The sequence below is a fragment of the Gossypium arboreum genome, chromosome 12 (genome assembly GCF_025698485.1).
Source record: "Gossypium arboreum isolate Shixiya-1 chromosome 12, ASM2569848v2, whole genome shotgun sequence".
Classification (NCBI taxonomy): Eukaryota; Viridiplantae; Streptophyta; class Magnoliopsida; order Malvales; family Malvaceae; genus Gossypium; species Gossypium arboreum.
In genome coordinates, this window is record NC_069081.1 from 109355179 (window position 1) to 109382027 (window position 26849).

At 32.5% G+C, this 26849-nt stretch overlaps 1 protein-coding gene and 1 long non-coding RNA gene across 2 annotated transcripts; one reads left to right on the forward strand and one right to left on the reverse strand.

Annotated features, from left to right (window-relative positions):
* Positions 1 to 12276: 12276 nt before the first annotated feature.
* LOC108476725 (PLASMODESMATA CALLOSE-BINDING PROTEIN 3) lies at positions 12277 to 16675 on the forward strand. The gene is made up of 4 exons (XM_017779014.2): positions 12277 to 12571; positions 13048 to 13296; positions 13434 to 13467; positions 16119 to 16675. The coding sequence occupies exons 1-4, from the start codon at positions 12514 to 12516 to the stop codon at positions 16405 to 16407; spliced, it is 630 nt and encodes a 209-aa protein (XP_017634503.1). The 5' UTR covers positions 12277 to 12513; the 3' UTR covers positions 16408 to 16675.
* Positions 16676 to 20655: 3980 nt separating this feature from the next.
* On the reverse strand, positions 20656 to 21649 carry LOC128285252 (uncharacterized). Its single transcript, XR_008275715.1, has 2 exons — positions 21355 to 21649; positions 20656 to 21057 (listed from the first exon to the last, which is right to left on the reverse strand). It is a non-coding gene; the product is annotated as an uncharacterized LOC128285252 (long non-coding RNA).
* Positions 21650 to 26849: the final 5200 nt, after the last annotated feature.

A 26849-nucleotide genomic window follows, 5' to 3' on the forward strand; every position in this document is an offset into this window, starting at 1 on the left:
GTCAAACGGCAACAGCATCAAGTCCGTAGGAAAGCAGAACCTCAATTACTAGGGATATTTCTTACACACTTTGTCGACCAAAGACGTAACGACCCAAGGATTTGACACCAATTACGAACTCGATGAGACTCAATAGGTAAAGTCTTCTTTGGATACTAAGGTTTCGCATATATAAGAATGAGTAGAACCAGGGTCAATCAAAGCAATCACATTAGTATCAAAGAGAGTGAAAGTACCGGTAATAACATCTGGCGAGGAAGCATCCTCACGTGCGCATATGGCATAAGCCCTAGCAGGAGCGCGAGCCTCGGATCTGGTCGTAGCATCTCTAGATCCTCTCTGACCACCACTAGCATTGCCCGTATTTCTAGATGGTCTACCTCGAGCAGTGGTAGCGCCCGGTTTCCCACTCTGATCTACATTCTGTTCAGACAACCTTGGGCAATCTTTAATGAAGTGGTCAACTGATCCGCACTTGTAACAGGAGCGGTCACGGAATCTACAACTTCCAGAATGCCATTTGCCACAATACTGGCACTCCGTTCTCTCTCGACGATCATTTCCACCACTGGCGATCGAAGTGACTCGTGTGGTCACAGGGGGTCGATCGCGATCTCGTCTAGAAAAGCCTGAAGTGTCTCTAGACCGGCCTAAGCCATCTCTAAATTTCTTTGATGATTGTGGGAAGGGCTTTCTGAAGACCTCTTCTGAAACTCCCTTGCTCCCACTTCACTTTTCTTTTCTCCATCTTGAGCTCCTCGGCTTTGCACGCTCGCTCGACAAGAGCCACAAACTCTCGGATTTCCAAAATGCCAACATACTGACTTTATATCATCATTCATCCATCTTCAAAGCGTTTACACATCACGACTTCAAGAAATGCATTCTCGCGTCTGGCTAAGCCTCACAAATTTTCGTTCATAGTCGATGAACCGACATGGAACCTTGTTTAATTTCAAGAAATTCCTTCCGTTTTTGATCCATAAATCTCGATGATATACTTTTTCCAAACTCGGTTTGGAAAAACTCCCAAGTTACTTGCTCTTGGGGCTGTGTAAGTCGAGTACACCACCAATAGTAGGCGAATCACGTAGCAAGGAGATAGTACACTTTAGGCATTCATCGGTGTACAAGATAGCTCATCGAGTGCGGATAGTGTTGTCCAACCAAAATTCAGCTTGCTCGGCATCGTCGCTATCCGTAGCTTTAAATTCAGTAGCCCCATGTTTTCGGATTCTGTCAACTGGGGGCTTATTGGACCTTATTTGGTTAGTTACCGGAGGCATTGTAGGTGCGGAGGTTGTATTAGTCGGGAATAGAGGTTGTGGAACAGCCGTGTTAGTTCGAATGTATTGGTTGAACCAATCATTCATCACGCTATAAAAAGCTTGCCTAGCCTCATCATTCGGATTGCTAGCAATAGGTTGAGAGTCCGTATTGTCCCTTGTCTTGGGAGCAGGCGCCACTCTCCACATCATCAGCTATCGCTTCGGTTGGGATCGGGATCCATTACTATAAATAAGCACAAATTCAAGCGTCGAAATCACCACACTATCAAATAATCACATAAAATGGCATGTATAGCTAGACCCAAACGCATTACGGTAGTCCTAGAATCGACTAAACCGTAGCTCGATACCAATAAAATTGTAACACCCGTGCTCGAGTCCGTTCGAGTCGAACACAAGGTGCACAGACTTAACTTAATTGTTTTCACAGTCCATAAAAATTTTTCCAGACTAGCTGGTTACTGCGTCACTGTCGCCTTAAAAATCATATCTTGAGTTTTAAAGCTCGAAAATCAGTTTTGTAATTTTTCCCTGAAACTAGACTCATAAGTCCATCAACATATTTTTTTCTAAAATTTTTGGTCGGGCCAATTAGTACAGTTTATTAGTTAAAGTCTCCCCTAATCCAGGGTTCGACTACACTGACCTTCACGCATTACGAATTGGATATCTCCCTGTACAGGGCTTCAATACTGATGCCGTTTGTTTCTATAGAAACTAGACTCAGATAGAAATCTATACATATATGGCATGACTCCTAATTATCTCTGGTTAATTTATAATGAATTTCCAAAGTCGGAACAGGGGATCCAGAAACCGTTCTGGCCCTGTTTCACGAGAACTTTAATATCTCTTAACATATAACTCATATGACCGTTTCGTTTCTTCCATATGAAAGTAGATTCATCAAGGTTCATTTACATAATTTATTCACTATTTAATTCCATTCCTACAATTTTTAGTGATTTTTCAAATCCACACCACTACTGCTGTCAGCATCTGTTTTCAAGGTAAACCTTACCTATTTCGTGGTTTCCATGGACCAACTAGAGTTTTGTCATACATAGGTCCACATATGATCATATTTAGCCATTCCAAGGGCTGATAATCGCCCAAAACTTCCATTCCAGTCCATAGTCACATCATGAAACCATATATATATACATAAACACAAATGGTCTAATGCCATACTCTACTTTTACGAGCCATTTTCGCATGGCTGTACACACATACATCACAAAACGTACTTGAAAAAAAAAACAGCAAAGGGTAGTCCTATACATGCCATATCCAGAGTTCAACTAAAAGAGTACCAAAGGGCTTTGATAGTGTGGATGACTTGACTTGATGATCCCGAATCCGATAGCTAACGAGCAAAATCTATAAAACAGAGAGCCAAAGCAGCGGGTAAGCATTTTAATGCTTAGTAAGTCTCAAGTAATGAAATCAGCTTTGACTAAAGTATTACATTCACATAGCTAAATGAATCACTTTAGTAATACACATTCTCATAATCATACTTACTTCACATTTCATCAACATATACACACACAGGTATCAACCTATCTAAGAGCCAAAAGTTCGTTAGTCGATCGAGCGAACACTATTTCAAACGAATCGACTTTTCCGATGCACATGTAAACATACCTTATCGTATGGGTTTTTCGAGCGTATTAATTGAATTTATTACAGCACCAAAATGCTCACCTTCAACCGAGCTTCTTGAATTTAGCGGATATAACCACAAGCACAATTGCCTTGGTCTTAACCGGTTTGGTAACTTGCACAAATGCCTTGGTCTTAGCCCGGATATAACAACTCGTCGAATGCCTTCGGGTCTTAGCCCGGATATAATCACTAGCATAAATGCCTTCGGGACTTAGCCCGGGTATAATCACTAGCATAAATGCCTTCGGGACTTAGCCCGGGTATCATTCGAATGCTCATGTACACATATATCAATAATCACGACACATCCATATTTCATTTTAGTTACTAAGGCTCAAACACAAAACATTTATCAAACCTTTCCAATTTCGGCTCAATAGCCACACACAAGGAGTATGATTTCAATTGACTTTATAACTTAGTCCCTACGCACATTCGGCTGTCCGCCATAATATGACAAATCATTTCAATATAATTCAAGTAGGGTCATTACTCGAAGACTTACCTCGGATGTTGTCGAACGATTTCGACGGCTATTCGATCACTTTTCCTTTCCTTATCCAACTGTGGTCCTCTAAGCTCTTGAGCTAATTCACACAAATTTAACTTATTAAAATCTCATTATGATAGCTTATGGCCGAATATGACAAGGAGTTTAAATGGTCATATGGCCATCCTTTAGCTCAAATACACAATGGTCATGCACAGTTTTTAATCACAACAAGCAATTCAATACAACTCATTCAAACATCAAAGTGAAGCTCAAGGTACTTAGCCCTTATATACATTAGACATTAGAGTCACATGTGTACAAAATCACGAATCGAATTCAACACATTAGTTAGTACTCTCCTTAGCCGAATTTTCCAAGCCAAGAATAGGCATCAATATGCTTGCCTCTAACCGAATGCATGCACACCAACCCCCCCTTCATGTGGCCGAATATGCATGTCCATGTTGAGGCCAATTATACACTTAATACCACACAAAAACAGCATACATTTTACTAACTAACGCATTCCATATTGTAACTTAATACGCATCCATCATTTATTTCATAACCGAAACCTCATCATATGCAAATATATACCTTGAGATAGTATATATGTCATACCAATACATCATGTGCAACATATATGCATGTAGGTGCAAAGGCCAAATCTCAAGTTGCTTATATCCAAGTATAAACACATATCCAAAGCTCAAATCTTACCTACCATGCAATATGCATAAATCATACTTATGGATATACCATGGCCGAATACACCACAACACCATACCGTTTCAATTTGGTCATGGTTAAACAAAGAACTTAGTGTCTCACTCAAAAATGCTAAAAGAAAATCCAAGAGTCCTCAATCCCCCATCACATGTATCATTATCAAGCTTGATTTTTAGCATGCAATGGCATTAACACAACATCCACCTTGGCCGAATATCATTCCCATGACATAGCAAAGATTTGAACCATGGGCTAATAAGAACATCAAGCTAGTAACTAAAAACATGCATGAATCTCATGGCACAACCTCAAACATACCTTAATCTTGATGCAAGTATAGCCAAACCTCTTCCTAATCCTCTTCCAAACCAAACATGAAGCAAAAATTCCCTCTTCTTCCTTAGAATTTTCGGTCAAGAGAGAATGAAAGGATGAACAAATTTTTTTTCTTTTCTTTTCTTCAACTCACGGTAATGGGGAGGGGGAGAAGCCTTCACACACATTTTTTTTTCATTTTTTTATTACCCATACACCTTAGTTTAATGTTTCTCCATAATGCACCAACAAAACATGTCTATGACATGTTTTGCCCATCCTCCCTTGTCATGGCCGGCCACCACTTATAAAAAGAAGGGTTATTTGACATGCAAGACCATTGTTTTGCATGCATGTTTTAATCAGTCATCACACATTTCCCTATCCTACTTTCAAAGTTTACTACTAAGTCCTTTTTAGTGAAATTCACATTTATAATCCTAAATTAAATCATCAAAAATGTCACACACGAATTAACACACATCATAGGCATCAAAATGAACATTAAATTATTTTTATGCCTCGGTTTTGTGGTTCCGAAACCACATTCCGACTAGGGTCGTTTTAAGGCTGTCACATTTCGTTATAAATAAATGATTGATTCAATTAACTAAATATAACTAGCCACAAATCTTTCAATCAAGAATACATGAACGTGAGTAATTCCTTTATGACATGTATATACCAATTATGTATAGAATAGCCAACTTCAATTGCTTATAGACTTACCTCTTGTTGGATAAAAACAGCTCCAATCGGCTACTCGATGTTTTTCACTTTGCCCTTGCTTGATTCCCCTCCTTTAAGTTCTTGAGCTTAATCAAAATAAGTTAACTAGTTTAACCACCTTGCTAGTTATTTGTATCCAAATAAAAAAATGATTTTTATATCATGAGAAACACATGGTAAAATTTGATTCCTTTCTACTTTATGCTTTTGAGCTATTCGGCTAATAACCACATAATATCATATTACTATCAATAATCAAATCAATATTTCCATTACACATACATATATAACACATATATATATATATATTTGTATATACAGCAACTACCATTGCTAATTTCTCACATATATAGTTTAATGATTTTCACAACACTTTATAACCATAATTGATCAAGACATTAAAACTTCCACACCTATTCATCTAATGCCTCAAGGCCGAATGCATTATCACCTTCCAATATAACCTTTTCTCAAATATGTTCACAAAGTAAATATATAATCCTGAATCAAACTTAATTTATAACCAACCTCACTCATTTGATCGATTATATATAATCAAAGATAATATCACAAATGTGCATACCTATATAACCGAATGTGCAAGATCAAATTCAACATCACCTATGTACTTAATTAGATGGCCGAATATACAATATTATTTATAATATCATTTTTATTTCATTTAAACACATAGCTTCATCTCATGAACCTTTTGACCGAATTCTCCTAAACTAGCATAGCTCACATCAATTTATATCATCATATAAATCCACATATATCTATATATTTGGCTAAATTTTCTTTCACCTTTCTACTATTTCCATTCACAACATCAAAAACACCATCCCCTTAGCATTTACTCCATCAAACCGTATGCCCATTTAATCACCTATTTAAGTAGAATATCAACATATGGGTTATAACAAGACATTGACTACTAACTAGATTTTCAATAAAATTTAATAGAATTAACAAGAACCTTACCTTAATCAACCCCTTAGGAAGGCCGAATGTCCTAGAAAATTTCCTCCTTCTTTCCCCAGTTACAAAGACTTGCAAGAGGAAGAAGATGACCACACTCTCTCCTTTCTTATTTTATTCATCTTTTCCTATTAATTTATTTCTTTTATTTAATTTATTTTAACCATTAGCTAATAGAAAATTATAACAAATTTAACTTAGTGGAAGAAGCATCATTACTTGGCCAGCCATTACTTGAATTTTGGGCAATTTAACATGCAAATCCAAACTTTCACACTTTGTAATTATTTAATCCTTTCAATTACCTATCATAATTTTCTAAGTTTCTCAACTAAGTCCTACTATGAAAATTTACATTTCTTAGACTAAATTAATACATCAAATTTGCACACATACACCACCACACATAGAATATACGTAGTTAAATTTAAATTAAATTTTTATGACTCGGTTTTGTGGTCCCGAAACCACATTCCGACTAGGGTATAATTAGGGCTGTCACATGTTATGTTAATATATTGCATACACAAATAATTATGTTAATCTAGTATGAAAATAAATGAATGTATTAATTTATTTAAATGTAGCACCCCTAATTGTTCCTCTACCTCCTCCGGTAACTGAATCTAGTAAGCATTATCCGATATAAAAGCTCAGAAAGTTTGGAGCTGAGGAATTTCGAGGTAGATCAAATGATGACCCCGTCAAAGCCGAGTTTTGACTCCAAAATATATTGAGAGTTTTTAGAGAAATGACGTGTTCCTCATATGATTATTTGAGATGTGTTGTTTCTTTATTAAAAGAAGAAGCTTATAGTTGGTGGGAGACTATAGAGGCTATGGTACCAGAGGAGAAAATCACTTCGTAATTTTTCCAGAGTGAGTTTAAAAAGAAATATGTTGGTAAGAGATACCTGGATAAAAAGAAAAGGGAATTCCTTGATTTGCGACAAGAAAATCAGTCAGTTGTTACCGAAGGAGGTGGAGGAACAGTCGGGGGTGTTACTGATGGTGCAGTAAGAGGAGGAGGTTGCTAAGCCTGATTTCTTTCTTGCATCATCTCATTCATTTGTTTATAAACCAATAGAACATATTTCTGAGTTCCTGTTCTTGCATCGGAGAAATTGGGACACTACTACTTGTCCCGTGTTCAGATGTTTGTATTCTACTATTCGCTTTATCTTGTTCAGTATGTTCAGGTCTATCTGACATCTTTTCAATCTATAAGAAAAACAAAGATTAGATCGGATCATACACATCACACTATCACATATTTATATGTCATGTATTTCTAAACACTTTACACATCACATTTATTCTGAGAATCGACTAAACCTGGCTCTAATACCAATAAATGTAACACCCCTAACCCGTATTTGTCACCAGAACAGGGTTACGGAGCATTACTGGAGTTTTTAGAACATTTATAGATAATTCATGTCAATTACTATACATTTTCTGAGATTATTCATAACATCCCTTAAAAGGACCCTCTAGGCCCAATACGAGTATTAGAATCGAATCGGGACTAAATCGGGCACTTAGAAAATTTTTCGTGAAATTTCAAAAATTTTCCCACATACAAAGGTCACACGCTCGTGCTCACACGGCCAAGTGACACACCCATGTCCTAGGCCGTGTGGTATATGAAACTGGTTACACAGCTATGTTCCAAGCCCGTGTAACTCTCTGACTTGCAAAACATTAAGGTGCAGTTTTCACACAGCCAGGACATACGCCCGTATCTTAGGTTGTGTGGCACACATGGCTGAGACACACACACCCGTGTCTCTGCCTGTGTGCTCAATTCTAAGCATTTTGTTTCTTGAATTTAAGATGTAGAGAACACACGGCTAGACTACACACCCATGCGCATAGCCATGTGTCACACACGGCTGAGACACATGCCTTTGTCTCTGCTTGTGTGGACGAAAATAGGCCATTTAAAGGTCACTTTTCTCACCTTTTTTACAATCAACCTGCATACAACATTCTTATATACCTTATATACCAATATAACTTAATCAAGCAATCAATACAAGCTAAAATTCAAGTTTTAAACCTAAAATGTCATCACACAAATCATTTGCATAAACTTACTATATTAACTCCATTTATTGATTATTATAAGTTATTACTAAGTATATGCATACAAACATACATATATGTATATGTGCCACTATCATCCATATTACAAGTTTATTTCTTTTTAATTTAACCCTATACATGCCATATAAACCTTAAGATGTATAATAAAATCTACTAGAGTTATTTGGATAGTGTGAACTGATGTGTTGATCCGATTATTCGAACTTCTTGAAAATCTACAAAGAACATTAAATAACTAAAGTAAGCTTAATGAAGCTTAGTAAGTTCGTTGGCTTTAAACATAAATCTTACCGAACATACTAAAACAATGCATTTAAATAAATCATTCATTATTTCCTGCCAAACCATAATTTCAGTTGATGAATTCACTTATTTCATCTTAAAATCAACATTATCATTGAATCTTCAACCTTTAGTATCAAATATCACTTACCGAATTATCAACCTTTGTTAGACTGATAAACGTTTTACAGATATGAGTACATCGTAAACTGAAGCTTGAGGGCTGAAAAGAAGCACATAAGTGCTAACGAAAACCCTTAAGGGTTAAACAGAAGCTCATAAGAGCTGAACGAAAACCTAGTAGGGTTAAGCTAAAACTCGTAAGAGTTGAACTGAAACCCATTAGGGTTAACTGAAACTCATATGAGTTAACTGAAGCTCATGTGAGCTAAACGAAAAACAAAGACAGAAGTCTGCAAAAAATGCTGATCCTCGGTTTACTTGGGTAATTTGCCATCAATTCCTCTTTTGCACTAAACGATTGTACTCAATCTGACGTTCCATCCTTTTCGAACGTTTCAATTCAATTTTCATAATTTCAATAATATTTTATTTTCAATAATAGATATGAATAAATATACATAATACCATTCATCAATTTAATAAATAACATTAAAAATTTAACCATACGAACTTACTTGGACTAGTTTGTAAAATTTGTTGTAGCTCAAGAACTATTCGAATAGTTTCTGTTTTCCTCGATTTTCTTTGGACTATTGATCTATAATACAAAATTATTCATTCATTAGCACATATATTTTAGCCTCATTCCACTTGACAATTTACATCCTTTAATTTTTGAAATTATACATTTACCCCAAATTTTATAATTTTTACACTTTAGTCCCTAATCAATTAACCTATTAGTTGAGCTTATTTTTCTCAATTAATACTTTATTCCATCATTTTGAACTACTACACAACCTTTGAAAATCATAATTTCAACACTAAACCCCAATTCTTAACTTTTCATAACTAGATCCTAAAAATCAATTTCTACTAAAATCACTTGATAAAATCATTATATAATAAAATTAGAACTTCAAATCCATGTTTATTGATCATAAAATTTCAGCACCCATCCATGGTAACTTTCAAAATCACTTATAGAATCAAAAACTAATGAATTCAATAGCTGGACCTAACTATAAAAGTCTCAAAAACACAAAAATTTTAAGAAATAAACAAAAATTGGACTTACATGCAATAAAATATGAAAACCAGTTTCTTAAGGTTTCTTCAATGGTGTTTTTTGGCTGAAGAAACGTGAAGATATATCTAGAAATTCAATTTAATCATATTTTAACTATTTAATTTTAGTTTATTTCCAATTTTACCCCTTATTCACACTAATTCCTTGATTTTTTTCTCCTTGTGCCGTCCAAACCTTTCACTTTGGGCTAATTTGCCCTTTTAATCCTCCCATATTAAGCACTTAAACTATTTAACCACTTTAGCAAATTTGTACCTTTTCAATTTAGTCCTTTTTAATTAATTGACCATCAAAACTTTAAATTTTTTTAACGAAAATTTAATACTAATTCACTAACACTCCATAAATATTTATAAAAATATTTATGGCTTGGTTTATGAAATCGAGATCTCAGCACCTCGTTTTCGACCCAATTTAACCTATTAATTATTTCTAAAACACAAATCACTATTTCATAGCTTTCCTAAATTCTCAATTAGCTCATAAACACTAACTAATAAAATTTATGAGCCCACTTATCGGATTTTAGTGGTCTTGAGCCATTATTTCCAATACCACTGAAAATTTGGCTGTTACATTAAATGTACATAATTGAATTAAAATCAAATTTTTACATATGCATATAAACCACAATTCAAAGTTAATATAGATAATTATACCATATATGGATTTGATATAAATTTTTTTGGTTTATTAGTTGGATTATGGATATCGTTGAAACATCTGTATTTATAAATTATTTAAATTTATTTCAAAAAGAATTCAACTTTTTAGATAATTATCAAATTGATTTTGAGCTCAATAAGTCTATTTGTGTAATCGACAAGATTAATTGAGATTTTATTATTTTTAATTAATATTGAAAATCTTCAATCAAAATTTAAATAATGCTCAAATAATTTAATATAGAATTAATTATATAAACATTTTTTATTTAATATGTATTTAATAAAAATTGAAGATAAGATATTTTGAAATTTTAAATATGCTTGTTAATTTTATTTCAAAAGAAAATGTTTGAACTTTTACTTATTATAAAATTTCTTACAAAAGATATTGAATAATACTCATTATTTAATGTTGTAAATGTTAAATCAAATTTATGATATTAAAATAAATTATACTTTTTATTAAAATATCCAAAATCATATTTAACTAAATTTTATCCAAAACTATAAAAATAATATAAAAATTTATATTAATAAGATTAAAATTAAAAGAAACAAATTTTCAAAAAATAAATCAATATTTATTTTTTCATATTCATTACTTATTTTTTATTAATTTATTATTTTTAAAATAAAGTCAATATTTATAAAATTCAACACTTATTTTATTAAATAGCACCTAAATAAATCTAGATGTACGAGTGAAATTCAATTTTTTCTCAAATTAAATTGAAAATTGAAAAAACAAAATGATCCAACTGTAAGTTGAAATTTGAGGACCTCGCCCCGATAAATTCGGCCCGCAGAGACGAGAGGTTTTTAGATTTGACGTTCTTTACGTGATTTAAAATTAAATAATAGAATATGTTTTCCTTTAAATATAATTAAAAATATGTTAACTTATGAGACATCTATTATATAGGTGGAAACAATTATATAATAATTTTATTAAAAAATTGATATTAATATTACATATAGCTTTATATTTTATATGGAATGATAATACTCAATATTTATTTTTATAAATAGTAGACATAGATATTAATAAAAATAAAATTATACTCTTCTGTTTTTATTATTAAGAAATGAGAAAACAAACACATGTGATTGTTAATAATATATATGAGTGTAATTTATTTAAGGTAAACTATAAAAATAATTATTTTGTTTGTTTAAAATTATATTTTAGTAATTTATATTTAAAATATTATATTTTAATCACTTACGTTATTATTTTATTACGAAATGGTCATTCTACTTTTAAGCTCTTACCTCCCTAATGACAATCTTACATGGTAGTCCAAATAAGTTTTAAATGTCAACTTGAATATTTTACATTACAGTTTAAATTAAATTTATTTAATTAAAACTTATTTCATTCTAGCAATTGAACACTCAAGTTATTATTTAAAAACTAATTGGACATCACGTAATACTATTGTTAAGAAGGTAATAGAATTTAACGGAAGAATGATTACTTCGTAATAAAACAATAATATAAATAATTAAAACATAACATTTTAAATATAAATAACTATTTTTATAATTTACCTATTTATTTGTAATTAAACTGTCAATTTAAGGTAAATTTCCATTGGAAAAAGCTTTAGCAGAAAGGTTATTTTATGATAATTGTATAAGAATTAAGTTACACTATTTCTGATATCGGAACCATGTAACCAATCAATCTATTTTAAAATTTAAAATTTAATTTGTTTTATACACTTTTAATATATTTATTAATTATGTTATTATATGTGGTTCAAAGTTGTTAAAAAAATTAACCGTATGAAATGAAGTTAAAAGAACCGAAAAAAGCAGTCCGCAAACCGACACTAAACAAGGACACCTTCATCCCACTATCACTCTCTCTTACATGTTTTATTTGTCTTGTCTTAAACACTAAACCCCTTTGCGCTCTCTCACACTTTTCCTCTTACGCATAAACTTCTCTAACTCAGACACCTCCATTGTTACCTCAACCTCAGCTTTTAGCTTTAGTTTCTCCCTTCGTTACCCTAATTTGTTCTTATCAACCATGGCTGCTACTTTACTGTTTTCACTGCTCATTCTTGCCATCACTGCAGGCCACTCAAGTAAGCTCTTGATATTATAGCTCTTTTTTTTTTTTTTTTGCAAAAGCCATTCTATATTTTCATTTTCTTCTTCTACTTGACTTCTTCTTTTTTTTTTTCAACTAAATCTTTCCCTGTTTTTATCCCACAAAAGATGAAGAATAAAAGAGATTTGATATTATCCCATGTTGGGTGCATTTTGTTTACCTGTTTTCTTTTTTTGGTCTGAAATATGTAGTAATATTTTCTTCCATTTTTCCTCTTTAAGCTGCTAATCCTTTTAATGCAACTCAAAACTACTACTTCTTTAAACAGCCTCATTCATTATTTTTTCTTGCTTATTTTTACCCCCTCCTCCACCTTAGCAAAATCCCTTTATGTTCCCCATGTAATACCTCAAAAAAGTCCCCCCCCCTTTTCTTTTTCTCTTTGAAAATGACTACATTTGTTCCTTTTTTTCCCTGGACCAACGAGACTAAAATTGTATTTTTGGGCAGGTGGTGCGACGGGCAAATGGTGTGTTTGCAAAGATGGTGTGGGTGATGGAAACTTGCAGAAGACGTTGGACTATGCTTGTGGAAACGGTGCTGACTGTAACCCTATCCGTTCAAATGGACCTTGTTACAACCCCAACACTGTTAAAGCACATTGCAATTATGCTGTTAACAGCTATTTCCAAAAAAAAGGCCAAGGTCAAGGCTCCTGTGAATTTGCTGGCACGGCAGCTATCACTACAACTGACCCTAGTAATTTCCCTTCCCTTCCCATCCCATCCATCTCTATTTTCAACTTATTATTTTTTTACCAAGGCAGTTAAAAAGTTTAAAAATGAAGAGGAAAAAGAAAAAAACTTAAAACTTTGTGTTTCTTTGGCTATTCACAGGCTCTGGTGGCTGTTCTTACCCCTCCAGTGCCAGGTATGCTGTAAACTTTCCCTTTTGAAGTGCTCATGTTTTATGCATTATTGTGTGGTACTAAAAGAGTAGGCATTTGACACCATCAACACATAAAAGATTGGGTACCTCCACTTATTAGGACTATTCATTTATGGGGCATTTGGACTATTAATTCTCTAATTTTTAAGGTCACTGAATGCCTTATTTTAGTGGTTGAGCCAAACAAAAAATGCTTCTTTAGGGGACAAGCTTTAGGGTTTATAATGTGTGATATAATAAAATGATAATGTTAACATTGATTCTACTACTACTTAAAAAATTAGTGTTCAAATGCATTTAAGCAGATTTAACAATAGTGAAGATTGTAGTACCATGGGCTATGATATATTAATTTATATTTTGTTGGTCCACAACCAGATATTTAGTCTAAAGTTTTCATCAAAGTGGACCACTTAGTTAAGCAGAAAAGTAAGGTTTGAACAAAAAAGGGGATGTTTTTATTTTTATTAGACTATTCATGTCTATTGAGTATATTTTTCAAATATAAAACTTAAATTTTGAATATAGTCCTATCAAACACTATTCCAACTGCTTATATATTTATATACACGTTCTTGAGATTCCTGTTTAAATTTAAATTCCTGTCTATTACATTCACATACTCTACTTCTCTTGGGTGCAATGGCCATCCAACTTTCTAACCTTGAGCTGCTTCTTCTTCTTCTTCTTTTTTTAACCTAAAAGAAAATCAAGTACTCATTCACTGTTTTGAATGAGGCTTATTCAAACACAAAAATCCAACACTTTGTCAACTTTTCTTTTTTATGCTTTCACCTTTGATCATCTTCATTGGGCCATTTTATCTCGTATCGCCAACTTCAAAAAAATGGCTCCACATCTAAGTGGTAAAGTTAAAAGAGTGATGTAGCATTGCATTGTAGCTTTTCCCTTTTACTAAAAGAAAAAGAAATTCTCACTATTATTATTGGGATTAATGTCCCTTTTTCTATTTGATTGAACGGTGTAAAGGGTTCCTACCTATCTTTACCCCTTTACCCTTTACTTTGATGTATAAGGCTATAATTTGAATGGGATAAATTGAGATTGAATTTAAATTTTTATGCTTATAACATAATGTTTTTATAATTAAACTAATATTATTTTTATCGAATTATATATTAAAAAAAACCTTAATTGTATAATATTTAATCCCATACCAAATATACCTCATGTTTTCACTAGAATAACTTATTCCCCAAATAAAGTTTTAGAAAAATGATGAATGACCTTTTTTCTTCTCTATTACGTTAAATTTTGTTTTTATCTGTTTGTTCAGTTCTTGTTTTAGTAACATGGGATCATGTTGCCATGTGCCACCACTAAAAATTATAAAAAATAGATTCGATATATATATTTTTTATTTATAAGTTTTATACATATTTGAATTTTGATGTTTACAAAGTATATATCTTATTTTAATTATCTAGTTTATTATGAAGGATTTAAGTGATGATGTATGATTTGGATAATAAAAAAAAAAGTGATCAGCACCTATTTCATGGTGGTGGGGTCCTATTGTTAGACTTTGAAATGGACAAATGTTTTTATAGAGATTAGAGCCGGTTTGTTTTCTTTTCTTTTTTCTTTGAGATATGGAAAGCCTTGAGAGTTGTGCACATGTTGTCCTACACTACACTATACTCTTTGCTTCCGCCCATTTTATGGGACACCCTACTGTTGTTACCTTTTTTTTTCTTTTCTTTTCTTTTTATCTCTTTGTTTTTTTCTTGCTTTAAAGTTTTTAACCGTGGTAAATAGCAAGCAGAAACCACTATTTTACCACCCCTATGGACAAAATGTCTATCCTTTTTCTGAATTTTATGGTTTAGACATGAAAAAGAGTTTTTGTAATATAATTAAAATTAATTAAGTTTTTAATAAGAAATAGCTTTTGTTTGGATTCATAAATAGAATTCAATTAAGTTCTTGAAATATAATAATAAAAAGATCAAAAATATAGAAAACATTAATAAGTTATTAAAATAATTATACAAATTTTAGAAAGTTATAATAAATATATTAAAATATTATACTTTTTTAAAAAATTTACTATCTTTTTGTTTTTCCTCAAACAATTTCCTACATGATGCATTACACCAACATTATTAAAATATTATTAATTAGACATAAACTTAGTTAGAAAATAATTTAAAATTGCTTCTTAAAATGTAATAAATATTATTAATTTATTATAATAATGTAATTTTCTTTTCATACTTTTTTTATATAAAATCTTTAAATAAAACAATTAAATGTGTGGAAATTGAAGTCATTTAAAGTGACAATGTCTGGTGAGTCTGCAAGTATAATTTACAGGTAAGTTAAAGATGATAGAAGATGCTCAGAACGGAAATAATAACCTTCCTTTTGTGGGTGAGAATCGATATACTATCTTATATGTTTGTACTAATTGTGTCGGCAAAGCTCAAATGAACTTGTCTAAGCCCAGTTTATTTATACTTGTAAGATTCTCTGCACTGTATCATCTATTTATATTATACTTAAAATTGTTATTTAAATCGATAAAAATCATTACGTTATTATATGATCCATCCGTTTCTTTTGGAAAAAATTTGATGACACGGCCATAATTTGTCTTTTACTTGGATCAGTGGTGGAGGCACGACCTTAACACCAACAACACCGGGCACGACAACAACTCCATCATCATCAACAACCACCACGCCCTCCATCATGACCCCAGGCACCAACACCCCAACAAGCACTACCCCCTACAGTTCAACAACACCTACCGGAGTGTTAGGAGGAGTCGGCACCGGCTTAGGCCCATCCGGAACCACCTCCACCAACACTGATTACAGCCACGGAGGATTCCGGCTCCAACCCATTTCTTCCTTCACAACCCTCCTGTTTTCAGGCTTCATGCTGATTTGGGGTTGAATACTACAAACCAGCAATGAGCCTATATGTAATATTCAGATGTTTTATCTAAGGACATGTTAAAGCTAAGGGTTTTTTTTTTTGGGGGGGGGGGGAGGGGGTATTTTCTTCCATGGAAACGGGGACTTTATTCCTTTCTAAAGCATGGTTTGTGGTGAATGATGGATATGCAGTGTTATCTTCTTTCTTATTTAATGTTTTGATGTAAATCTAGGTCTAGAATAGTAGAATTCAAGTAATTTATTAATTTAAACAGAATTTCGCACCACAGTATCATCCTTTACTTAGTAATTTGGTTGTATTACTACTTCAGTCAGCACTTGCCTATGTTTTATATTACTATTTAGTTGGATTTGGATTTATATCTTTGTTCTTTCCATTATTGCCAGATTTGTCTACAGTCTAATTTATATTTAGAGGATGTCTGGTTAAAGTAACTTCCAAAATTTTTTCAATTATTCAGAGCATGTCTGTTCATTTAGCATGTATAAATCTGATTTACCTACTAACTACACATAAGATTGCTTTAACATCATTCTTTATGCATGTTTAAAAAATTACAAAATTTATAATAAAATTTACAACAAGTCAAAATAACATACTATATTTTTTTTAAAAAATTACATTAGGATAATCTTGTATTTAGTGTCGATTCGTTTTTTTTTTTAAATTTCAAAATAGCTTAATCTTTGGTACAATTTTAATTGGTCCTATCTGCTCCAAATGTAATTTTGTTTGCGTTTTTTTGGTGGGAACGGTTGAAACTTGCACCTCATTTTTATGAAGTTATGGTAGGACATGCAGATACGATGTGCCTATTATTGGTCAGTCATGTCTTTTACAAGGATATATAAATTATTATTTAACAATAAAAGTTATCTAAATTTAATTATATATATAAATATTAATATAAAATAAAATAATTTTTTACTCAAACTTCAATTAAAAAAATTTGAATCATCATTTAATTCAACTCACCGCAATGTAAATAGAAGTTTTTTTTTTTTTTTTAAAATATCATGCCTGTTGAGGTTCTCTTGGGTCTCCTTCCTTGGGAGCCTTTCTCTCATATTTATAAAGCATGTCTGTGATGTGTTAGGGGTATATTTTCTCAATTACGTCATGTTTACGACACATTCCCTCTTTAGGTTCGATATATATCCTTAAATATATTTCTTAGGTAGAATGCGCTTTAATCTCGTCGCCTCATGAGGTGGTGTGGACTGATGGGATCAACTCGTGTGAGGACCACCTCACGAGGTGTTGATAGTTGTGTGATACTTACACGTGAACTCCCTCGTACTTATTTGATGAGGTGGTCTCGTGAGGTGATGAGATGAGCAACATTTTGCAAGAACCTCATGAAGTGATGAGGTGCGTGACATTGGTGACCTTGCGAAGTGACGAGATGCGGAATATGGCCTCGCAAAATGGATCGGGCTTCATGTACTAAGAACAATTAAATTTTGGATTGTAAAGTATTTTATAATAATGTATAAATTATTTATAACTCTTAAAAGCTTAAAATTGAAGAAAATATACTTTTAAATGCATTTCTAATACTGTTTATTCGTGCACTTTTTCTAAAGAATTATTATTTTTCGTAATATACATTAATTCATTATTGATATTATATATCACGTTTTCTTTAAATACAACAATCATGCTGTAATATTTTATAGTGCATATGGGCCAAAAAATGATGTAAAATTTATTTAATTGAATTAATGTTAGATTGATTAGTTACATCAAATTTAATAAAAATTAAATTAAATTTTAGTATAGATATACAAGTGAAGAAAAGTTTAATTTTTGCTTGTAGTTACAAGTTCAAATATTTGATTAGTTGCAACTTTACCAAGTAACAAGTGAAAGAAAGTAAAAGCTCATACAAAAAAAAACTTGGTTATTTAAATTAGTTTTTTCATATATATGCAAGTCCTTATCTAGAGAGTTAACCTATTATTTTTCAGCAAGCACAAGTAATGATTTAAGTCCTATACATTCACCATGCAATATCTTCACTTTCATACGTAAATTTGGATCATTCTCTACTAAGATTTTCTCCTCACTCGTGTTTATTTACAAAATGTGAACACTTGCAATACAGGTTCAAACCCAATTCTTAACCTGTTAACCCCTTCCTTTACACATCAGGCTACACAAATGCTTAAGCTATTTTGTGTCAAAAAATCTATAAACCCATCCTATAGCAGTAAAAGGAAAACTAGAGAAATTTGTCGGTAGAAGAAATTGAACGTATAACCTTGGCTAATCACCAACTACTCTTACCACTTCAAGACATTTTATCCTTATGTGCCAAGAAATTTATAGACACATGTTTATTCGAATATGATCAAATTTTTTTTTTCGAGGATTGAATATCATATTTATTTACTGACGTTTTAGATATAAGATGCAGAGATTTGTAGACAGTTTTTATTTATTTATTTTATATTTAGATTTATTTTAATTTTATTTCATAATTAATTATAATTAATTCGATTATTTTATTTTATTTTATCTTTTTGAGTATGATGAAAAATTTGATCTCAACATTAATTTTAATCCTTAATTTTGAATTTATCAACAAATTTTATATTGGTAAGGAGTTTTAACTTTTTTCTAATTAAGATGATTATTATTTATTTTAAATCTGATCTAATTATTATGTTAAATTATTGAATACTAATGGGTTTATAAGGTTTATTAATAAACTTTTGTAATATATTATTTTCAAATGATTTTCTAATATTTTCTAATATTTGAAAAAATTTTGTACGGTAATATATTTTTTAATATTTTAAAAGCATGGGCCTTGATAGAAATATATTAATATAATATTATTTTATATTTGAGTACATATGTTAATTTTTCTTTGAGTTATCTCAAAATTTGTTGATTATTTAAATATATATTGACTGTCGACTATAACCTTTTGTGATATTGATTCTTTTTAAATAAAGAATATATTGTGATATTTAAAAGTTCATCCTATTATCTCTTTTGCGTTCCTCAAGATAACTCTTCAAATGATAGATATAACTTATGCTATTAATGTGATATGGAAGATCATCAATCACGTATCTATCGTACGTTCGAATATTTTATTCAACTATGTTAATATTTGGTACTAAAACAAACCGATATTATTGCAATATTCGGTAGTGCAAAATTAGTTTAAAGCTCCAGAAGAGCTAATATATCAATATATAAAAGAACAAAAATTGTGATGGTTAATGTTTTAGCTTTAAAAGATATTCTTTGTAAAAGATTTCATAATGAGAATGTGAATGGAGAAAATATTATATTTTGTATGAATCACTATTGCTATAAATATCTACTCACTTTTTTTTTTATAGAGAAAGATTCAGTTGTTGAATTGTATTATGCATGATACTTGATACTATCTTTATTTTGAAAAGAATAGAGAAATATTTGATTGTGAAAGATCTACTTAATTTAAGAGAAATATATGACTATTGAAATGTGATAATTTTATAATTCGATGCACCTGAAGTTGTAAGATCTCCTATCTAAAGCTTCTTATGATTGAATGGACTTGAAGTTGCAAGACTTTAAAATTGTGAGTTAGTATAATAACTCTGCAATGTTTAAGATAAGTTCTCAATTAAAATTATGTAGGAGAATAAAGAAAATTTTTTCAACTTTTCATACTTCAAATGTGCTATTAAATAACAAGCTAAAATGAAAAAGAAAAATCCCATAAAGTCCGTTCTATTAGATTTGCCCCATTCTCTGAAGAGAACGTAGCAATATATAAATACGTAATCTTTAATGTAGATGTAGTAAGTGACTATATAACAATCGTACAAGAGATTATCATATTAATTCTTTTCACCATCAGAAGTGAAAAAAATGAAGATAAATAAGACAAGAACAAGAATTCCTAAGAGAACCCTTTAAGGGGTGAAGATAACTCATGTTATCGATGTGTTTTTAAAGGCCTTGGTTGCGTACCTATCGTATGCCTAAACATTAAATATGAATTGCATCATTTTTATGGGATGTGACGCTAATTAATTAATTAATAGATTTCTTACTAATAATAGTTCTTCTTACCACTAGCTAGAATTGGAGATACAGAGATAACTAATAGAACAACAAGAGCTCTCAATATAACTCTTCAAATAAGAGAGACAACTTATGAAAATTAGTTGGTTCTATACTTGTTGTATACATGAACATCTTATTATTCAATTAATATTCCTTAAAAAGAATGAAACATTAGTCCAGTAGACAATACAACAATGCATATTATCTTTTGGAATAAAATACATTTTTCTTGTTGGTAATGAAACGAACCAATCTTGGTGCTACAAAATTAATTTAGCCTTTCTAAGAGCTAATATATTGTTAGCCTATGTTCAACATGGTTGTTATAACCAATTTTGGCCTGGCCAACAAAATATAACAAAACCCAAAACAATAAAAAAGAGTCCAAAATAAATAGCCCATTTACAATATTAAATAGCCCAATTTACATCAAACCCTAGCCCAAATAATAGCCCACTTGCTTAAGATTTTTCAGCAGCAAACCCTTCCCCAAGATGCAGCAGCCGCTCAGCCCCCACGTGCGCCGCCTCGCCTTCTCACCAGCCAACCACCGGCTTTTCACACCTCTAACACCTGCAATCAAATCCAACACAACAACAGAGAGCATGCAAAAGAAATAAATAGCTAAAGAACAAAAAACATGGAACGAACGGTTTGTAAATTGGCTTTTAAAAGCCAAAATCTATCATTTGTAATCGGTTACGAACACTGGAAATAAAAAAAAACACAAAAGGTTGATATTTGATTCTTCTCTCTTTATTTTCATTTCGTTTCTTTTTATTTCTCTAATATTTCTTTTGATTTTAATACAAATCTATTAAATAAAAGTAGACATAAAACAAAAATAATAAGGAGGGAAGAAGCCCTTACCGGAATCGCTCGTCATCTCGTCGCCGGAGGGTTTTCCTTCGTCGTCGGGATCGGGCCGAATAAGGAGGGGAAGACTTTTTCTTTCGCAACTTTTGGGCTGAGAAGGCTCAGCCTTCGGGGACGCCTTGAAACACGGCTTAAAGCCCGCCCTCGCGCGTCGTCGACCGTCGTGTTCAATGGCGGTGCGGCGGTGGGACGATGCCTTCCTTGGTCGGCCAAACAAAAGGCTACAAGGAAGGAGAGAAAGACTGTTTTTTTCTTCTTCTTTTTTAAAAACCTAAGGCTAAAATGAAACAAGCACAAAATTTGGCCTTTTATCAGACTACAAAATGGCACCGTTTAGAAAGGGGAGGGGTCCACATGTCTCCCTTGAATGGGAAATTGCCCACTTTGGCCCCTCCCCCTTTTCTGACCCTTGATTTGATCATGATTTGCGTTTTTTTATCCTTTCAAATAGCGCCCAATTATTTTATTTCATTGCTAATTTGGTCCCTGACCTAGACAAATTAAACATTGCGCATAAGGGGTTGGGGAAAATTTCCCAACCAATCCCTTGAGGTTTCGGCACGTTTTAAATAAATCTATTACCCTTCTTTTCCTTTCTGAATTCTCCCTTTAATTTTATTTAGATTTTAATTTAGTCTTTTTAATATTCACATTTATTTTATTCGAATTTGGACCCTTAATTTTCATTTTTATTTGTAATTTCACCCTTTTTTCATATCAATCTAGACCTTTCTTTTATTTATTTATCTTAAACTATTTTCATTTACCTTAAACTTGATATATTATCTTGTTTTAAATTGTCTTAGATATATATTATTTCAAATTATTTCATATACTTTAAATTGTTTTATCCATTGTTTATTTTAAATTAGTTAAATGTATTATTCATCCTAAACTGTTTTATTATGTATTCTAAAATTTTCTTTTTTCTATATTATTACTTCCAAATTTCTATATGTGTTATCCATTTTATATATACCCTTTTAAATGTTTTGTATGTTACTTATTTTAAATTTCTATCTACATAATATTCATTTTTGACTTATTTTATTATTCATCATAAACTATCTTATATATTATCTATTTTATACTTGTTTTGATTTTACATATCATTTTGAATTATTATATACATGTTAATCGTTTTACATTGCTTTTCATTTATTTATTTTAGACCTTTTTATATATCATTTTGAATTACTTATTATTTTAAATTTATATAATGTTTATTCTTAAACCGCTTTTTTGTATAAGGCATTTATTTTCAAACTTTCGTATGTTTTTATCTTAAACTCTTTGTACATTGTTTATTTTTTTATGCATATATTTATGATAAGTTTTTATACTATGTATATTATTTATTTTGAACTTCTTTTTATGTATTATGATTTTAAACTTTTCATTAATGATTTTAGATTTTTTACCTACTTTAAGTTTTGCCTTTATAGTATTTATTTTAAAATCCTTTATGTATATATATTTTATATTTAAGATTATCTATTTGTTTGATTTAAATCATTTTATATTATTACCTCATTTCGTGTTTATTAAGCTTGTTATTTAATTGACATCTGTTATGTTATTGCCATTGTGTGTGTTATAATTCGTTTATTCATATTTCCACTATTGTCATTTGCTCGCGTAATACTTTATTCATGTATCATCACTCTATGTCGCATCATATTTTTATTTTTCATTATCGCCTTATGAATTAAATTTCGCTACATTTATCCAATAAATCGCTTCGTTTTAACCTAAACAAATGACATACATCGTTTAAATACTACCTTTGCTACTATTCAAAAACTAGAATTTCAAAGTAAGGCAATGTTTTGCATTTTGGAACATCCGGGAATTGTGCCCTAACTTACGGGGTTTCAATTTTCTCATTGTTTCTAAATGGCAAATATCCTTTTCAAGTTTTAAAACACATGAATTTCCAATTAAAAGTAAAGACGACTTTGTGCTCAGGAGTTCATGGTATTGTGTCCTAACTTACGGATGTGATACTCCGATATCTTGAGATAAGGAAATCTTTAAACAATTGATTTAAGCTAATTCAAGAATTTTAAAATCAATATTAATAGAAAAGATCGCATTTCAAATTCATTTTCGATTTTCAATTTTTGACATTAAGACACTAACTAATCAATTCGGTACCAATTTTTGGGCGTGTCGGGGGCGCTAATCCTTCCTCACATGTAACCGACTCCCGAACTTGTTCTCTTGAAATTCGTAGACCAAAATGCCATTTTAGTAAACTAAAATTGTTTTATTAGAACAAAGGTGATCCGATCACACCAAATAAAGATCGGTGGCGACTCTCGTTTTAATTTTCGTTTTCAAACTAAGTCGATTCCCGTTTTCAAAAATGGTTTCGACAGCTTGGCGACTCCATTGGGGACTTCGAGAGTCGAGCCTTAAATTGATCATTTATTGCCTTTTGTCAAAAATTGAAAATCGGTTAAATTTACTGCATTGTATGTTATCTGTTACTTTCATGGCTTTCTTCATGATATGTTGCTTTAAGTGGTTTAATTCTTTGATATATCTTTGCATATCGCATCGCATTACCGGTCAATTTCACCCTCTTAAGTGGAAGTGAGAAACTACTCCTTCGTGAGGTCTTCACCTCCGTATAGGATAGTGGATCGCTTTGGGGATACATCCGTACCTGCGTCTTCGTGAGGTTTTCATCTCTGTATAGCCGTAGGGAAATGTATTCCCCTGAATCGAACTCGGTTTGTATGAACCTATAATGGGGAAAGATCGAGGAAGCTGCTGATTCAGGTACCTTTACTTTAGAACCAAACCACATGTAATGAGCCCTAAGAGCCTACCCTAGGTAGAACCACACAGAATCCTAGTGGTTACTCTATTAGGTGCTTATTTACTCCTTATTTGCTTTGAATTTTATCCTTTGTATATGATACTGACTTGTTGTGTTTTGATTGTTTTCGCATGGCATCTCATCAGAAAAGGGTGTTGATTTGCGTTCAGTTACTAAACAAAAGAGTTTAGCATGGAAAAAGGATTTCTTGATAGAGTGGAGGATAATGCGGCCGTCCGAGTGTGGTCCGAAAGAACGCAACAAGAGAAAGGAGATAGTTTGACCGAGGGATATGAATCAGAGTTATGGGATTTCACTCGCATCAATGTAACTCAGAACGACCTGCAAGAGTTAAGGGATATATGGAATAGTTGGAATGACGAAGTTAAGCAACCCTTTTACTGTACCTATGGCGATCTACCCTATTTGCTCGATGTAAAGGTGGACAAGTACTTGTTCCGGGCCTTCGCATAGTTTTGGAACCCTACTTACAGTTGCTTCACCTTCGGAGGAGTTGATTTAGTACCTACTGTGGAGGAATACATGGCGCTACTTAATTGCCCAAAAATTCAGGCCGATAGGGCCTATTCAAGACCTGTCAACGTCCCTCCCTTCTTAAAGAAGTTGATGAATATAACGGGGATGAGCGAGCAATGGGTTGCAGCCCGCGTCAAGTAAAAAAAGGGATAGTAAGTGTATTCCTTGGAGGAATTTGAGGGACTTGATTCTTGCGCACCCGGATTCAAAGAAAAGGGTTGATATTTTTGCCTTAAGCCTCTACGATTTGATCATCTTTCCTAAGGCACTCGGACATATAGATAAAGCCGTCTCGGATCTATTCGATCGGCTTGACAAATGTACCACACCTGTCCCAGCAATCCTAGCAGAAACTTTAAGATTCTTAAATGCATGCCGAAGAGCAGGCCAGGGAAAATTTATTGGTTGTGCACAGCTTCTTTTGGCTTGGTTCCACAGCCATTTTTGGAAGGTGGAGAAGGTCTCCTACCGAGTATTCTCTAAGGATTATTCCCCATTAAGAGAATTAGTGGCCACATCGAGGAGAGACGACATCTCAGAAGAGAAGTGGATAGCTATTCTTCAAAATTTGCAGGCCGAAGACATTGAATAGAGAGCTCCGTGGTTGATTCCTGACGAGATCTTTTATAGGTGTGGTGATTTTGACTGGGTCCCTATGGCCGGAATATGGAGAGCCGTTGGATACGCTCCACTAATGGTGTTAAGGCAATATCGATCAAGGCAATTTATATCGGTGACACAGGGTTTGGCACAATGTGAGTTCTCCTATAAAGACAATAATTATAAGAAGAGGGTTCGCGAGATATCAGATGCATGGAACCAAGCTCAAAGAATGAAAGGATTTACCACAGGCCCGATGACCACCCTCGGGTATGAATGGTGGTGGGGTAGGAGAGTCAACGACAACATCCCTAGGCCGAATCAAGGGAAAACTCAACCGATAGAGGAGCATTTACGGGTCATCCCATCCGAGTTAGAGATCATTAAACAAGACTTTGAGAAAAGGAACTCGGAGTTGGGAAAGAAGATAGAGCAGCTAGAAGAAGAGAAAATGAAGTTGGGGTTAGACGTCGATATCCACAAGCTAGAGGCCGAGAATTTAAAGACTAGAGCCGACTATTGGAAGAAAAGGTTTCAAGATGCCCGAGTACGAGAGGACACTCTGAAAAAGAGTTTGATAGAAAGCCAAAATGAAAAGGAGAAGTTACGAGCTCGGGTGGTTGAATTGGAAATATCACTACATCAACATCGTAGCCGTAATTCGGTAATTGAGCTGAAAGCTAGCCTGAGCAGGATCGAGGAGTTGAAAGGTAAAGTAGAGGAACTCGAGACTGCGCTGCGAGATAGTAAAATCCGAGTGGAACTACTTGAGGCAAACAACGACCATTGCAGGGAACAACTTCACCACTCTCAGGACCAGATTAGAGATAGAGACTATGTCATGGGCGAAGCTGTGGCTCAGGTTCGGGAGGTAGCCGATCACTTGCAAACCTTGGCAGTCCATGTAATACCCCATACTCATACCTGAGACCGAGATAGGATACGAGGCATTACCGAGATTTTTAGAATAATTTCAATTAATTTATATTATTTAGTATTCATTTTCATGTTTCATATAACATCCTTTTCATATATTCAATTTAAAATATCATATAAAATATGATACAATACTTAAATTGTAATATTTACATGTTCATTCAGGATATATGAACCTACCTGACTAAATTGCAGAAATACCAAGATTTAGGGGCATATTGGTAATTTACCATTTTCCCAAATTTCACCCAATCTTAAATTGATAATTTCATTCAATTTATTAATTTAGATAATAAAACAATTCATTCCCTTCAATTTAGTCATTTTTAACATTTTTACAAAATTTGCCCCCTAAAGTTTTACTTTTATTCATTTTAGTCCATGAGCTTAAAACATGCAAATTAGCCATGCTAACTGAATATTCATATATATTTTCCTCTTCCCCTCTCCATTCCACATTCTTAATGTATATAACACACTTGTAAGTAACATTATCTATAATTTTTATTATTTACTTTTATGGATATTCAAGCTGTCCATCTGTGTCATAGTCACTAAATTATTTATATCTGGTGCTATAAAACTCAAA